General features: G+C 42.8%; 1 protein-coding gene across 6 annotated transcripts in view; it reads left to right on the forward strand.

The window, feature by feature from the left end:
• Positions 1-13,342, forward strand: part of LOC115468286 (E3 ubiquitin-protein ligase TRIM39-like) — an 875,973-nt gene that overhangs the window by 858,365 nt on the left and 4,266 nt on the right. For 2 of the 6 annotated variants that reach the window (XM_030199896.1, XM_030199894.1), the window contains exons 5-7: positions 6,397-6,506; positions 10,956-10,979; positions 11,619-11,648. In XM_030199896.1, the coding sequence (XP_030055756.1) occupies positions 6,397-6,506; positions 10,956-10,979; positions 11,619-11,648 (164 nt within the window). Of the gene's footprint in view, positions 1-1,162; positions 1,186-6,396; positions 6,507-10,651; positions 10,658-10,951; positions 10,980-11,618; positions 11,649-13,342 lie in introns of all 6 variants that reach the window. The other 4 variants (XM_030199899.1, XM_030199893.1, XM_030199898.1 and 1 more) reach the window with 4 other exon arrangements.

Genomic DNA, 13,342 nt, shown 5'->3' on the forward strand with positions numbered 1-13,342 from the left:
TTTTGGTGTCCTTGTGGCCTTATGTACGTGGGTCACACCACGAGACAATTTAGAACGAGAGTAATAGAACATCGTCACTGTATCTCAAAGTTAAAGTTGGAAGCACCAATGACACGCCACTGTGTTCATTTTCAACACCAGTTTGATCAATTGACCTGCATGGTTATAGACCAAATTACATTGGGTAAGAGAGGGGGGGATATTAAAAGTGTTCTGTGGAGAAAAGAACAATAACTAGATCCATTTATTACAAACAGTGGAACCACAAGGTTTAAATCGGGAGTATTGAATGGAATGCGTATTTTTAACATAGGAGTAGCCACTCCCCTATAGGATTGCCTGAATGAGCATATTTAAATAGATGAGACTTTTTGGGGGGCGGGGCTTCCCTACGTAGAGTGTATGACGCGATCAGGTTGAAATTTCCTGTGGGCGTCTTTCCACCGGCGCCATCTTGTCAGTGCATGCATTACAGTTTTGTGGACTGTTTTATGATGTTGAGATGACCGTGCTAAGATTTATTTGAGTGCCCTTCCTGAAGCAGCCTGTAGAGTGGCGAAACAAGGCGCACTTGTCGAAGGGATTAAAACAGACTACAATGGAGGAATCCAACTACACAATCTTCAACCTTGATGTATTTTATCACTAACCCAATCGGAAGGACTATAAAAGAAGATAAGTGATTGCTAACTGTTTGAAAGATAGTTTGGGATGCCTTAAGATATGCCGGGTTTTTGGGGGTTTTGAGAGGAGGTGTTTCATTTTGTTAATTTCTAAAATTGAAAGAGAGAAGAGAAAGGAGAGTTTTTGTACCATTCGTTTTTCTCATGTATACATGAGTTTTTGCGATTGGAGTTTTTCTCTCTTTTTGGAACCAGTGATAGTATTTTACTCCTGAAGAAAAAAGTGGAAGGTGCAATTTTTTTTGCTGAGTATTCCCTATTAGGAGGTTTGAGGTTCCTAGTTGATTTATTTAAAAAACACTATGGTTATTTAACCTTGGAAATTGCAAAGTGAGACACCCATAAAACCTATATTTCAAACTTTTAGAGATTTAGAATTTGAATTAAGATAGTTTGAAATTCCCAGGTTTAAATTTAGAGGGTTTTCTTATAAACTGTGAAATCTAACTAGAAATATTCTCTGTTTCATTTCCCTTTAGGATGTGAAGGACGCCCTGAGCAGGTACAAGTTAGTTTTCTGTCATTTTCTATGCGGCTGGATGGATTTTGAGTGAGAAAGAAGGGAATTAATTAATTTATTTGGTCCACTTGTATCCCACATTTTCCCAGCTTATGCGGGCTCAATGTGGCTAACAAAGTTACAAGAAAATTACATAATACAACAGGAGAAAATTGTTCCAGTAATAGATTTACAAATTAAGTACAGAGTAGCTAAAATAAGAGAATACGGATGGGAAAACAGGAGCAACCAAGGAGAAGCTGACAGAGGGTAAGGTAAACCAACTCGGGGGAAAAAATTGATTGGTGAAAGGGAGAGGAGTAGCCTAATGGTTAGTGCAGCAGACTTTGATCCTGGCAACCTGGGTTTGAGTCCCACTGCAGCTCCTTGTGACTTTGGGCAAATCACTTAACCCTCCATTGCCCCAGGTACAAAAAAACTCTGATTGTGAGCCCCCTAGGGACAAAGTACCTGTATATAATGTGTACAGTGCTGCGTATGTCTAGTAGTGCTATAGAAATGATTAGTAGTAGACATGGAATTGAGAAAGGGAGGTGGGATTAAGTGAGGAGAAGGAGAACTAAAGTTTAGATGAAACACTAAGAAATGGAGGGGAAGAAATGTTGGATGGGGAGGAGAATTGCAGATCTACTTTCCCTTCCCTCTGATTCTCCCTTTTCCTCTCCCACCAACCTCCCTGTCCTCACCTATTTTGCCCTCCATGAATCCTCCCTTCATTCCCCACCAAACTCCACCCTGTGAATCTCCTTTCCGCCTCTACTCTGCCAGTTGTGCTGCCCCTCAACCCTAGTGCAGAAGGAGTTGCTGGCGATGGTCTCTGCTCTGACGCTGTCCATAACAAAATAATTCTATAAAAATGTGTTTATATTTCTTTGAAGGGTGAGTAAACATGTGGATAATGGTAAGCCAGTTGATACTGTTTATCTGGATTTTCAGAAGACATTTGATAAAGTTCCCCATGAATGTCTCCTGAGGAAATAAAAAGTCATAGGATGGGATACAGTGTCGTATTGTGGATTATAAGAACATAAGAGTAACCATACTGGGTCAGACCAATGGTCCATCGAGCCCAGTATCCTGCTTCCAACAGTGGCCAATCCAGGTCACAAGTACCTGGCAGAAACCCAAATCGTGGCAACACTCCATGCTACAAATCCCAGGGCAAGCAATTGCTTCCCATGTCTGCCACAATAGCTGACTATGGACTTTTCCTCCAGGAATTTGTCCAAACCCAGATACGCTAAGCACTGTTACCACATCCTCTAGCAAAGAGTTCCAGAGCAGAACTATTTGTTGAGTAAAATAATATTTCTTCCTATTTGTTTTAAAAGTATTTCCATGTAACTTCCTTGAGTGTCCCTTAGTCTTTGTACTTTTGTAATGAGTAAAAAATCGATTTACTTCTACTCATTCTACACCACTCAGGATTTTATAGACCTCAATCATATCTCCCCTTATCCGTCTCTTTTCCAAGCTGAAGAGCCCCAACCTCTTTAGCCTTTCCTCAGACGAGAGGAGTTCCATCCCCTTTATCATTTTGGTCGCTCTTCTTTGAACCTTTTCTAATTCTGCTATTGGGCTGATTTTCAAAACTGAAAAACATCTAAAAAGTGGCATAAAGCAGCATTTGGATGTTTTTCTCACAAAAACACCAAAATCAGTATTTTCAAAACCTATTTTTAGACATTTTTCTATGAAGTCCGTCAGAAGTGCATTCAAATCTCTCCCGGTGGAGGTGGTGGAGTCGAGGACTGTTCCAGAATTGAAAAAGGCATGGGATAAGCATGTGGGATCACTTAGGAACAGGAAGAATTAGGGGTTACAGAGGATGGGCAGACTGGATGGGTCATATGGAGGGGCATAATCAAACGCGAACGCCTATGTGTAAGAACGTCCATCTCTGAGAACGGGTCTGTGAAGGGGCGGGCCGAACTGTATTTTCGAAAAAAATGGACGTCCATCTTTTTTTTCGAAAATACATTGGATTAGGGCGTTTTTTGAGCTGGGCGTTTTTGTTTTTTAGCGATAATCGAAACCGAAGCATCCCAGCTCAAAAATGACCAAATCCAAGGCATTTGGTCATGGGAGGGGCCAGCATTCGTAGTGCACTTGTCCCCCTGAGATGCCTCTATGCCAGCCTCAAATATCATACCTAGCTCCATGACAGCAGTATGCAGGTCCCCAGAGCAATTTTAGTTTAGTTGGTGCTGCGCGGGACCCATGCAGAGAGGAAAAATCGGTGTCAGCTAAACAGCTGTGATTTGCTGACAGAAACTTGGAGGGACTTAATGGAAAAGAAAGGATGTCTAAGCAGTGGTGCACTGGCTAGACCCCTGAGCTTGTAATCAGAAGGTTGCTGGTTCAATTCCCCCTTTTACTATCATGGTAATTTAGACGTCCCTGACTGCACTTGCTTGTTTTTTTTTTTTCTTCCGATTTTTCCTCTCTGCATGGGTCCCGCGCAGCACCAACTAAAGTAAAATTACTTCGGGGACCTGCATACTGCTGTCATGGAGCTGGGGATGACACATGAGGCTGGCTTACAAGTTGGAAAAAAAGTGTTTAACGTTCGGTTTTTTTTTGGTGGGAGGGGGTTAGTGACCACTGGGGGAGTCAGGGGAGGTCATCCCCGGTTCCCTCCAGTGGTCATCTGGTCATTTAGGACACTTTTTTGGGACCTGTTCATGAAAAAAACGGGTCCAACAAAAGTGACCTAAATTCTCTCTGAAAACGCCTTTCTTTTTTCCATTATCGGCCGAGCACGCACATCTCTGCTCAGCCGATAACCACGCCTCAGTCCCGCCTTCACCACGCCTCCGACGCCCCCATCAATTTTATTCGTTCCCGCAACGGAGTGCAGTTGGAAACGCCCAAAATCGGCTTTCGATTATACCGATTTGGGCACCCGCGTGAGAAAGACGTCCATGTCCCGATTTAGGTCGGAATGCAGGCGTTTTTCTCTTTCGATTATAAGCAGGATGGCCTTTTTCTGCTGTCATGTTTCTGTTTACTAAGATGCACTGGTGTAATTGGCGAGCGCTGAATGCTAGAAACACCCATATATTCCTATGGGTGTCTCTGGCGTTTACCGCGCACTAGAAACACTAGCACACCTAGAACATGGCTTAGTAAATAGGGCCCTAGAACTGCAATGTAGTCTTAGAATCTGTTTGGTGACCTTCATTAAGGTGATAACGTCAAAGAAAAATTTTTTTTTGTGTAAAAACACAGACTTAACCGTCAGTGTCCAAGTTCCTGACGCACCAACTGTGGCCAGAGTTTCGCCTCTTAACTATTTTAAGGTGTTCCCCTTGTGTCGGTTTTTGCTTAGCCACATATTTCTCAGCATCACCAGGGGTTTCTGCTTGTTGTGAAAAATGTCTGTGATAACACTATGGTTTAAAGTATTTTACTGTAAGGTCTTTCTATTCACAGTAATAAAAATGATTTAAACATAAAAAAAAAAGTGCATTCAAATCTCAGGGGCTTGTTCAGGCTGGGACTTATGCGTTCTTAACGATCATCTGTTCAAGTTTCTGTGTGTGCGTCTGATGTCAGACGCACACACAGAAACTTGAACAGATGATCATTCATCAAGCAACACCCCGCAGCCGAGAAGAGAACTTTGGCTGTCGGGGGTTGGGGTCCCCCGTCAGCACAGGTACGCGATGGCGGCAGGGGAGGGTTTTTGGCGGAAAGGGGGAGGTCAAGAGGGTCGCGGCAGGGGAGTCCATGGATCAGTAATGCGGGGGGGGGGGGTGTTGAAATCGGAGGGAGGGGGAGTCTGGAACTCGGTAGGAGGGGCGTGAGGGGGCCTTGAACTGGATGGGAGGGACATGTGTGTGTGGGGGGGGGGCGGAGGTGTTGATGTGCTTCGGGTGGTGGGAGGGGGGTGTTTGATGTGGCGGGGGGGGGGTGCTTTGGTGATGCACCGAGGGGGGGGGGTTCTGTGTTGCCGCGCTTGTATTTTTCTGTTGCGCTGTTCCCTGCCACTTGCTCCGAAGTGGCAGGCAGTGGCGCGCTGACAGCTGATTCCCAGGCAGGGGGAGGAGTAGGGAAACTACTCCTCCCCTTGCCTGGGAATCAGCTGTCAGTGACGTCATCCTGGCCACGGAGCCTAGCTCAGCAACTCCAGGAGCCACAGACACAGGCAGTCCCACATTAGAACGTTGATGGTGAGAATTATTATATAGGATTTGTTACGTTTGTATCCCACATTGTCCCACCTATTTGTAGGTTCAGTGTGGCTTACATTTAGATCTAGATTCTATAAATCTAAAACATCTAAGTGAAAAACGCACAAAATCAAGCCATTAGGACGTATGTGGGCCAGTATTCTTAGTAGACTGGCCACACAGACATCCCAGCAGAGCAGTGGGGCACCCTAGGGGGCGCTACAGTGGACTTCACCTAAAAGGTCCCAGGTACGCATCTCACCGCTGCCCCGTTATCTTGTATGGCTAGTCCTCCAAAACCCACCAAAATACTACTGTACACAACTACAATAGCCCTTATGACTGCAGGTCTCACCTATATGTAGGTACAGTAGCTTTTGGTATGTTTTGGAGGGCTGACACTGTCCACCACAAGTGTAACAGATAGAGTGAGATATGGGCCTGGTCCATATCTCTGACCACTAGGCTACTCCAAGGATCTGCTTGCTGCTCTAATTGTAATGACCATAACATGTGAGGCTGTCATAGAGGCTGATATGTACTGTTTATTTTTCATCTTTGGGTGGTGGGAGGGGCTCAGTGACCACTAGGGGAGTAAGAGGGGGGGGGGGGGGTCATGCCTTAATCCCTTCAGTATTCAATTGGTCATTTAAGACACCTTGTAAGACACCTTGTTGTGACTTAGTTGTGATAAAAACAAAACATCTAAATTGTAGCCCTGGATATTTTAGTTTTGTTCCATTGCGGCACAAAAACATTCGAGTATTAGGAATGCCCAAATCCCGCCCCTAACATACTCCCTGGCGTAGCAAAATGTTTAAAAAATGGGTTTCAAAAATAGCGATTTCCAAATGCCATTTTGTGCCACTTTTTGAATGTTTTCCTGTTTCAAAAATCAGTCCCATAATCACAGAAAACTGAGTGTTCATGGTATATTTCATTCCTTCCACTGTTTACATCTCTATCCCCTGGGTGTGAACATCTCCCAGAATAATCCCAGTGACTCTCTAACCCATAGGTGTCAGAAAATGAAGTTTCCAAAACCGGAGGCTGTTTCTACTGATCTGAAAATGGATTTCCAACTGAGCTACCCACAGCAGCTGATGAAATGGATTACAAAATTTGAAGGTGAGGAACTGATCTCTTTAATTTGGTTTGTCTTCTTTTCAAATGCTCTGGATGATTCCACTAAAAATGTGCAGAAATAAAAGTATAAATCTGAGATTTTCAGTGCTGGGCTGTACCAAGATACTGACTATATGGATATACATTGACTGGCAATATTCTGACGGGTACCGAATAATAACCCAGATAAAGTTATCACATCCCTTTTGTTGTCCTAACTTTATCCAGATAGTTACCCAGTTACTAGACTGAATCTTGCCACTAATGAGGTGACTTCTGATTCTTCCGATTCTGAACCTCCAAACCATCCTGGCACTGTGTCGATAATGCCAAGACAGATTGTCCAAATTTCAGCGCTATTATTGACCCTGAGATTAGCAAGTTTAGTGTGGGCAGTGGAAGGATAGACTGCTCAGAGTTGTTGCAGTATAGTGACGGGGTAACGTACCAAGAAACTATTATCTATTGGTGAAAATCTGAGAGAATTCTGACCACAGACAGAAAGACTGAACATCTCGGTAGGTGGAGTCCATAAGCCCCATCCAGTCTGCCCATCTCACTTTCCACAGATCTTCAACCATCATTTTGCAAACCCTGAGAGATTCTTTTGTCTTCCACAGATCCACCTTCCTTTCCATGAAAAACTATTTCCTCAGCTTGGTTTATGTTTACGCTTATTAACATTTTTTATACCGCTTAACTTTCACATACTCGTACTGCCACAGGACACTTTTTCCCGCGCCTTGGTAAAAGGAGGGTGAATGTTGAAAATCAGTGATAAAGAGTAACTAGAGCACCAGAGTGAATAAAGTGTAAAGAAAGTGATCAAAATTAACTGAAGCGCCAGAATAATTCAAGTGTGAAAAATGAAAGAAGCCATCACAAACCTTTAAAAAGAGTATGAAGAAATCTTGGTGCTATAAAACAAATAAATAATCGAACATAAGACCACACTGGCTTTACTTCTTATCTGTTCCCTTCTCTGTTCCCTTCTCCACTACTACCAACTCCAGACTTCGCGCCTTCTGTCTCGCTGCACCCTACACCTGGAATAAACTTCCTGAGCCCCTACGTCTTGCCCCATCCTTGACCATCTTTAAATCTAGATTGAAAGCCCACCTCTTTAACATTGCTTTTGACTTGTAACCACTCGCCCCACCTACCCTCCTCTCCTCTTTCCTCTACACATTAATTGATTTCCTTGCTTTATTTTTGTCTATTAGATTGTAAGCTCTTTGAGCAGGGACTGTCTTTCTTCTATGTTTGTGCAGCCCTGCGTATGCCTTGTAGCGCTATAGAAATGCTAAATAGTAGTAGTAGTAGTCTCTTGTAACCAGAGCTAATGTTGTGATGTCATAATGCCTCAGGCCACCAATAAGAGCCAACCTCATCAGTGATGTCACAATGGCTTGATTGTCCTATACTTGGCTCACTTTTATTACATAGCTCTTTGAGCAGGGACTGTCTTTCTTCTATGTTTGTGCAGCACTGCGTACGCTTTGTAGCGCTATATAAATGCTAAATAGTAGTAGTAGTAGTAGTAGTACTTGCTGCATGGCCATTTCCTGCAGGAAAGAAAGACTTACCCTTTTACACCAGTTCAGGTCCCCTTTTGCCTCAGCTTGGTAAAAAGGGTCCTTTATGAACAACCAAATCAAACAGTACTTGCAGATGTTAAGAATGGTAAAAAATCATGGTACAACCAAAATCAGAGAATGAACTAGAACATGTCATAAACAGCACATACTCTCCCACCAATAATTAAATGCAAAGATACATTTATGGAGAACTGTTAATATAGACCAAGGATGTATTTTTTAAGCACAAGCTTGCTTCAAATGGAAAAAATACATCAAATAGTGGCCAACAATGAGCAACAGAGCCATAATATAAAAAATAAAAATAAAAATGTGGAAGGCACTGGCGACTGGACCAAAAAAGCGTCAAATATCTAAAATGACAAGTTGCCAAAAAACCATGAAACCAAACTCGCTCTCCTGCCAGTGTTTAAAACAAAACGGATCAACTGAGTGACATTGTAAAAATAAGGGTCCTTTTACTAAGCCACAGTAAAAAAGTAGTACGAGTGCGTCTTTCCTTTTCTGAGAAGTTCTGAGAGAAGAGGACATTTCTCTGGTAAGTGAACGCTACTTTGCTTTGTGCTTTGGGAACTTAAAGATTGGGGTTTAAAGGAAGAATTGTAGGTTAGTGTTAGGCAGAATAAAAATATAAAAAGCAAATTTTATCAACTAATCTCCATAGTCTTTTCCACTTAGTTTTAAAAACTTTGTACCACAGCATTAACAGATAGAATCTAGTAGGCAGTGCAGGATCTAGTTTAGTTTCCCCCCTCCAACCCCTAGGACAACTCCTCATTTATAGTCAGTTATTGTAATTAGGGTAACAAGCAAGGAGTGCTCTTACAGAGTTTTAAATACATTTCATTACCATCTAAAAAGGAAACACTAAATAAATCATACAATATACTATATAAACTAAAACACGCTTTTATATTAGGCTAATATCCTTAATACTGTAGCAAGTTTTAAATTATTGAAAAACTCAAAAACACTAAGATGGAGTCAGCAGTCCAGCAGCAAGAGGGGTGCTATCCAGTCTTTTGCATTGAGTGTCTCATGTATGATTATCTCCCAGTTGGTGAGATGTCATATGTTTCCGCCTGATGCCAAGAGCTCCTAGCTCTTAGAGAACGTGTCCGTTCTCTTGAGGCTATAGTAGCAGGCTTGGTGGAGCTGAGGGAGACAGAGAGGTACATAGAGGAGACCTACAGGGATGTTGTAGAGAAGTCCCACCTCCCTTGTGCTACCTTGGAGGAAGGAGGTCTCCTGGTCATCCCCGGAAAACCATTTTGCGGCCTTGTCCACTGTTTCTTTCTTTTGTACGCGCGTTCACATTACTGTTTCTCCTCATGTGTAAAACAAAAGTACAGCAGTCTCCCTTTCCGTTGAGTGTTTTCTCCCTTTAATTTCGCCGTCATCGCGGCCTAGTGGCCGCACGTACGTGTTTCCTTTTTTTGTTGTGGCCTTTTTACCGCCACCATCGACGGTTTTGACCTCGCTGGCGCGATTTTCCCATCGATGTCCTCGAAGGTCCCGAGCGGATTTAAAAGTGTGGTCGGTGCGGCCGGCAAATCTCGCAGTCCGATACTTACGCTTGGTGCCTCCAGTGCCTCGGGCTGGAGCATAATTCCAAAGCGTGCACCTCCTCCCACAGACTGGGTCATAACCACCTCTGGGCGAGTCTCCCACTCTCAAGTTATCTTCAGTGATTTCTAGGTTACTTGGGCCACAGTCCCAGTGGTCCCACAGTTCCCAGAAAGCACTCACAGACCCAACACACAAACCATCAGGATTCTTTATCAGTCCAGACAAATAGGACAAACAAACAAACAAACAAACAATTAGGTTTATTCTCTTAAAAATATTGAACAGTGGGAGAAAATAGTGCAAATAGCAAACAATAACAGGTAACTGAAATATTGATTAATTATAACATTAACTAAACATCTGTATACTGCTTAAACAGTACCGGGGAAGATCAGGACATATAATTCACAGAGCCTCAGCTGAAGTGAAACTCCCACTTTTACCAGCTACTAGCACACTCACAAAAGAAAACACAGTCTCCCTCCAATACTTAAAGTTCAAAGGAACATCTGGGAACACTGCTATTTAGAAAAAATGGACAAATGGAAAAAGAGCAGCACCTGTCACGTAATAAATAATGCATAAGGCTGATGTCACATAATGGTGCAAATTGGGCACCTAATGAAAAGAATAGCACATATCTCATATAAAAAAAACACAAAAAAACTAGCATATTATCCAGTCAATATCACACTAATTATGCAGTCTTTTTCTCATTATTATGGGGTGGGGGGAGTGAAAAAAGGAATGTTTTGGGGTGGGAATATGGTTGTTTATATGACTGGATTCATATGTTTTTGTGATTTTGCATTAAAATTAATAAAAAATAATTTAAACATAGAAAATGCTGACTGTGGGCTGAATATGGGCTGGATGATGTCACGTTCTTACTTTATAACAGTTGTACCATCAGTTCTGTCCAAAGCAACAATGACCTTGCGTTCCCTATTGTCACTCCTATTTGAGTATAAGCTGAAGAAGGAATGGGTGATAAGGCAAAGCTTATTTTATTTTGCTGCATTGCACCCTGGAAGTCACGTGTTTGCTTTGTCATAAGCTTATTCCTGGAATAAGCGGCAGAAAATGTGTTTTACTCTTTTGGGATTTTGCCAGGTACTTGTGACCTGGATTCACCACTGTTGGAAACAGGATACTGGGCTTGATGGACCTTCAGTCTTTCCCTGGATGGCAAAGCTTATGTATGAATGTACTTATGAGATCATTGAAGGACATTTTTATAATTCAAAATCTCTAACATTTCTCTATTATTTTTTTTTTTACAAAGTAAAATCACATCCTGCAGGAATGGGTAAGTTTTATTCAGTTAACAACTTATATATTTTAGGGGTGGGCAATTAATGCGTTAATAACACTATAAATGCATTAATATTTTAACGCATACCATGTTGTTTGATGCTGCCTGTTTTTTTAAATGCTGACCCACCCCTCTCCCACGCTTACCTCTACAGCAGGGCTCGGGATTTTTTCTCCTTCCTGGGAGCTGCCTCAAACTCCTCCTCTCTCCCTGCAGGGACAGACTCTGCAGATACTTGAGCTGCATAGTGCAGAAAATTAGGGAAGGTCTCGTGAGACTTAAAACCGCGTGATTCAAGTATCTGCAGAGCCCAATCACTGTGCAGGGCGAGACAAGGAGTTTGAGGCAACGCTGAGCCTGAGCCCTGCTGTACAAGTCAATGTAGGGATTGGGGAAGAGAAACTTGGTGAAGGCTAGGCATTGGGACATTAGAGAAACTGGGTGAAGACTGTTTGAAACTTTATTCTTTAAAGCCCAAAATGCTGTGATTAAGCGCACTTAATTGCACGATTAACATTTTTAATCTCATGATTAAATTTTTAATCATTGTCCACCTCTAATATATTTTTTATATCATTGTACTTATTTCTCTTCTCTGAGATCTGATCATTGTTCATCATTATTTTAATGCAGATTGGTGGATGGAATTTGGCAGATGTAAAGGTAACTGAATCTGATATATAACTAATTATACCAAACCATCAAATCCACTAATGTGTCCTTTGACTGATCTTGCTATACAGACACCTACAGCCAGTATTAGGGATCATTTTCACCCCTGTGATAGAGAAGATAATGTGTATTTCCCCTGATCAGGGTCAGGGAGTGATTCCCGCATTCATTGGGAGACTCCTGTTTTCTCGGGTCATCTTCGAAACTTTCTCAAGGGAGTGAACAACTCCCACTCAGCAGTCTGTGGCAGTCCCAGGACTTTTCACCAAATAATACTGTACAGTTTGCTTCTGGAAATAGTCACCAAGAGGGGCATAATCGAACAGGGCGCCCAAGTTTTCATGAGGGCGCCCTCGCAGGATAGCTCCGTAACGGGGCGGGGCAACGCGTATTATCGAAACAAGATGGACGTCCATCTTTCGTTTCGATAATACTGTCAGGGACGCTCAAATCTTGACATTTAGGTTGAGTTTAGAGATGGTCGTCCTTAGGTCATTTTTGAGATGGATGTCCTCGGTTTTCAGCGATAATGGAAACCAAAGACGTCTATCTCAAAAATGTCCAAATCCAAGCCCTTTGGTCATGGGAGGAGCAGCATTCATAATGCTGAGCTCCCCAACACCCCCCCCCCCTCCCCAGGTTCGCCTGCCTTCTGACTGCACCCACTACAACTGCTCCAGGGACCTGTATACTGCTGTGATGGACCCGAGTATGGCATTTGAGGCTGGCAAAAAAGTATTTTTAAACTTGTTTTTTATGGTGGGAGGGGGTTAGTGACCACTGGGCTAGTAATGGGAGGTGATCCCCGATTCCTTCCGGTGGTCATCTGGTTAATTCGGATACCTTTTTGAGGCTTGGTCGTGAACAAAATGGACCAAGTAAAGTTGTCCAAGTGCTCGTCAGGGACGGCCTTCTTTTTTCTATTTTCGGCTGAGGATGACCATCTAGTAATCACGCCCCAGTCCCGCCTTCCCTACCCTGCCGACACACCCCCATGAACTTTGGTCGTCCCCGCGACGGAAAGCAGTCGAGGTTGTCCAAAAATCGGCTTTTGATTATGCCGATTTGGACAACCTTGCGAGAAGGACGCCCATCTCCCGATTTATGTCAAAAGATGGGCGCCCTTCTCTTTCGAAAATAAGCCTGCAAGTGTCCTAGAGTGGCCAAGGGGGATACAGTAAATAGCTTTTTATCATTGCCTCCAAAAACTGCTTGCAAAATGGAATAAACATATTTAATCTGATGACCAGATTAAGACAAGAACTGTTTCCACCTGAATGATACAGTATAGTTTGCTTCTGGAAGTGGCCACCAAGCATCCAGAGGATGTACCAATCGTAAGAGAAAGAAACATGTGATGTGTCTTAGTGACAAAATAGGTGTGATCCATCCAGCAAAAAAAGGAAGAGATTTGGTGGTCTGTTCGTGAAGCAGAACCAGAAGGTTCCAAAACAACATCAGTGCTTTGTGATGAGTCAGTAGAAAAGATGGAAACGTGGTTAAATTTCTGGATAATGCAAATGGTGGATTAAAAAAAAAAAAAAAAAGCACTGTGGACAGCATTGCTGTGAGGATGAAAGCCAAACAGATTTATAAACACATCAGCCAGGGTCAGGAAAGCGTGAGCCCCCCAAGTTCCCCACAACTCCTTCTCTCTGTAGCAAAAAACCCCATAACAGTTCCAT

The sequence above is a fragment of the Microcaecilia unicolor genome, chromosome 4 (assembly GCF_901765095.1).
Source record: "Microcaecilia unicolor chromosome 4, aMicUni1.1, whole genome shotgun sequence".
Lineage (NCBI taxonomy): Eukaryota > Metazoa > Chordata > Amphibia > Gymnophiona > Siphonopidae > Microcaecilia > Microcaecilia unicolor.